The sequence below is a fragment of the Etheostoma cragini genome, chromosome 7 (genome assembly GCF_013103735.1).
Source record: "Etheostoma cragini isolate CJK2018 chromosome 7, CSU_Ecrag_1.0, whole genome shotgun sequence".
NCBI lineage: Eukaryota > Metazoa > Chordata > Actinopteri > Perciformes > Percidae > Etheostoma > Etheostoma cragini.
In genome coordinates this window covers 27,399,802-27,403,213 of record NC_048413.1, presented here as the reverse complement: position 1 = coordinate 27,403,213, position 3,412 = coordinate 27,399,802, and the positions used below count along the sequence as shown (strand labels likewise).

At 44.0% G+C, this 3,412-nt stretch overlaps 1 protein-coding gene across 1 annotated transcript in view; it reads left to right on the top strand.

Moving 5' to 3' along the window:
- Positions 1–3,412, top strand: part of LOC117948299 (acetyl-coenzyme A synthetase, cytoplasmic-like) — a 21,147-nt gene that overhangs the window by 15,973 nt on the left and 1,762 nt on the right. Inside the window, exons 8-9 of the mRNA XM_034877886.1 lie at positions 1,059–1,197; positions 2,621–2,689. Coding sequence (XP_034733777.1) covers positions 1,059–1,197; positions 2,621–2,689 — 208 coding nt within the window. The remainder of the gene's footprint in view (positions 1–1,058; positions 1,198–2,620; positions 2,690–3,412) is intronic.

The following is a 3,412-nucleotide window of genomic DNA, read 5'->3' as shown; positions in this document are numbered from 1 at the left end:
TTCCATGTTTTCTACCTGAAATCAGCGTCCTTTCCTTATTTCCTGAGATAAACATGTCTTCCTGACTCAGAACATTATCCTGGATATGACACTTATGTTGTTTCCATGGTGATTTTTAACATGAATTATAACTTATGATAAAAACCCCACCTCCATGTTTAATAGTGTGCTAGTAGAGACTGATGCATTCCCTAAACATAGATGTTATCTCAGCTGTTGGAAATGGAGATAAAGACAATATTTGTTAATAGATTATAAATTAAAATGTTATGTCAGAATTGTTTTTAACCCTCGTGTTGTCGTCCCGTCGACCGTGCAACTTTTAGTTTTTCTGGGTCAAAATTTAAAGCTTTTGATTGTCTTTTTCAAATCCTTTATATATATATATATATATATATATATATATATATATATATATACAGTCTATGCGATGTATACAGTCCAGTCAAGGGCAGAGAAATGCCGGACTGTTGTTCAAATCAACTTTAGCAGTTAGCAATTAGCGTTAGCGGTTAGCATTAGCGCAAGCTAGCAATTTAAAAAAAAGTTCCAGTTAGGAACATGGTTGCAAGTATATATGTCCAGGGCTGCATAGACCACAAAACCAGACTGGCGTAACTTTTAAATCAACTATTTTAGCCGAAAATACATTTATGGGTCTCTCAGGTCGATGCGGCGGCCATTGTTGCTTGCTGTACAATACCCCTCGTTTACTTCTAGGGGTACACAGCCCTCGGTCTACAAATCATCCATGGACAAATTGCAAGGTGTACAGAATGCAGCAACAAGACTTTAGTCCAAGACCAGCAGGAGATCCACATTCCTCCGGGGCTTGAGGCTCTTTATTGGCTACCAGTAGGTTTTAGAGTTAATTTAAAAATGTTAATCACTACTTAAAGAGCCTTGCGTGGTCCAGCTCCCTCTTGCATCCAGGATCTGTTACACGCCCACGCTCCAGGTCTCTCTCTGAGGTCTTCAGAACAAGACCTGGTCCCAGAACACCGTTTAAAACCAGTCTCAGTCTTAGACTTGTATCTACAGAACGCCGCGTATGTTGACGTCTTGTCGCGTCTCTTGCGGTCCTGCAGGTGTTCAAGCAGCCGTGGCCCGGCGTGATGAGGACCGTGTACGGGAACCAGCAGCGGTTCGAGACCACCTACTTCAAGAAGTTCCCCGGATACTACGTCACGGGGGACGGTGAGCGAGACCCAGAGACCCCGTCTTCTTTTGTTGTGTTCTTTTGTTTCCCTCATGCCCCATTTGTTGTGTTTATCACTTTAAAGGTCCAGTGTGTGATGTGTTCAGGTGCTCCTTATCAAAATCGGTGTTGCCCATTTACAAACTCGTCCTTTTTCATGAATATATACCACCACCATCAGTTCAAAGTAGCCTTTCGGGTAACTCTGACGTATTGACAAATTAATGTGCACCGTCCCCGTATTAACCCGTTTGTGCCGGATGCTTGGCGACGCCACATCGCCCGCCGGTTACTGCGTTGCCGACTCTGAACCTCCCGCCGGCTGCTGCGTGGCGCGGCGTTCTGTATTCGTCGGCCTTTTCGTGACGCGTGCAGCAGAGAACGCACCGTCATTGGTTCAAATACACAGGAGGCGGGTCTTGTTATTGGTTATTTAAAGCCACGTGACCACCAAAATGTACCGTAGTTTGCTGAAAATCAACCAGACAGACATGTGCGTTTGTTTATGAATGTTTGAGAGACGAGAGAGAAAATGGCTCCGACAGAGGAAGTGGTCGATGATGATGATGATGATGATGATGATGATGAAGATGATGAAGAAGACCTCCTCCCTCCCAAACTCCTCACTATCTTCCACCTCAACGTCCCTGCCCTCGCTGTCTAACTCCTCCTCCGTCGGAGACATTTTCTCGCTCGTCTCTCATTAAAATTCCCAACCAAACGCACATGTGTGTCTGGTTGATTTTCAGCAAACTACGGCACATTTTGGTGGTCACGTGGCTTTAAATAGCCAATAACAAGACCCGCCTCCTGTGTATTTGAACCAATGACGGTGCGTTCTCTGCTGCACGCGTCACAAAAACACCGACAAAGACAGAACGCTGCGCCACGCAGCAGCCGGAGGGAGGGTCAGAGTCGGCAACGCAGTAACCGGCGGTGGATTTCATCCGGCAAGCATCCGGCACAAACGGGTTAAATAAAAAAAATTACAAATACAGGACGTACTGCTCCGCCTTTCGTGTTTTCGCTGTCACGCGATTAACTCACAGCTGCTACCAACGCTGCTAACGCTGCTAACGCTGCTAACGCTGCTAACGCTGCTAACGGGTATCGTCGCTAGAAGAGTTAGAAGAATAAAACGTGAAGGACTACACGGATTATTAAATCCCAAATTTTGTGAACCGGAGTCTTCGTCTTCGATCAATCAAAGACGGGAGAAATTAAATTTAAATCTCTGTTTCCGACATCTTTCGACTGCTTCTTGTTGATTCACATTTCATCAAATTAACTCATAATATCGAATATTATCCTTTACTTTCTGTGAATATTTGTTATGTTTGTTTACGTGATTTACGGTATTCTTTATCACTTCCCGGTGAAACTTGTCAGTCACTTGTTTGATCTTTACTTCCTGATGTTTAGGTTGCCGTAGAGACAAGGATGGCTACTATTGGATAACGGGGAGGATAGACGACATGCTCAACGTCTCCGGTAAGGCCGACCGCTTTAGGTAAACCTAAATTAGCATAAACATAAATTAGCATAAACATAAATTAGGATAGGCCGTTGCTTTGGTGTGTGTCTGTTAGTAATCTGTCTTTTTTTATATAAAGACAACGCCAAGAATGAGTTTACCTGCCGGGGCCCCATCCCTCGTGTTGTCCGTGGGTCTAATTTGACCCGTTTTCAGATTTTTTAAAAAAAAGGATTTTTGTCATAAAAAACGAGCCGTCGAAATAAAAGAGCTGAAAATGTCAACATTGAAAATATAAAAAAAACTTCGGAAAAAACATTTAAAAAGCACCCGTAACATTTAAAAAAGTGACAAAAATGTCAGAAAATACATAATAATGTTGGGGAAAAGTGGAGGGGGGGGAGGGTGAAAAAAAGGTGCATTCTGGGTGTGCTGGTCTTACAGGGAGGTGTGTTCAGGTGCATTCTGGGTGTGCTGGTCTTACAGGGAGGTGTGTTCAGGTGCATTCTGGGTGTGCTGGTCTTACAGGGAGGTGTGTTCAGGTGCATTCTGGGCATTCTTTTACACACACAGGGACTCAAACCATGCTTGTTACACACACACACAAAGGGTCGGACACAATGCTTGTTACACACACAGGGACACACACTATGCTTGTTACACACTAACACAGGGACACACACCATGCTTGTTACACACAAAGGGACGCACACTATGCTTGTCACACACAGGGACACACA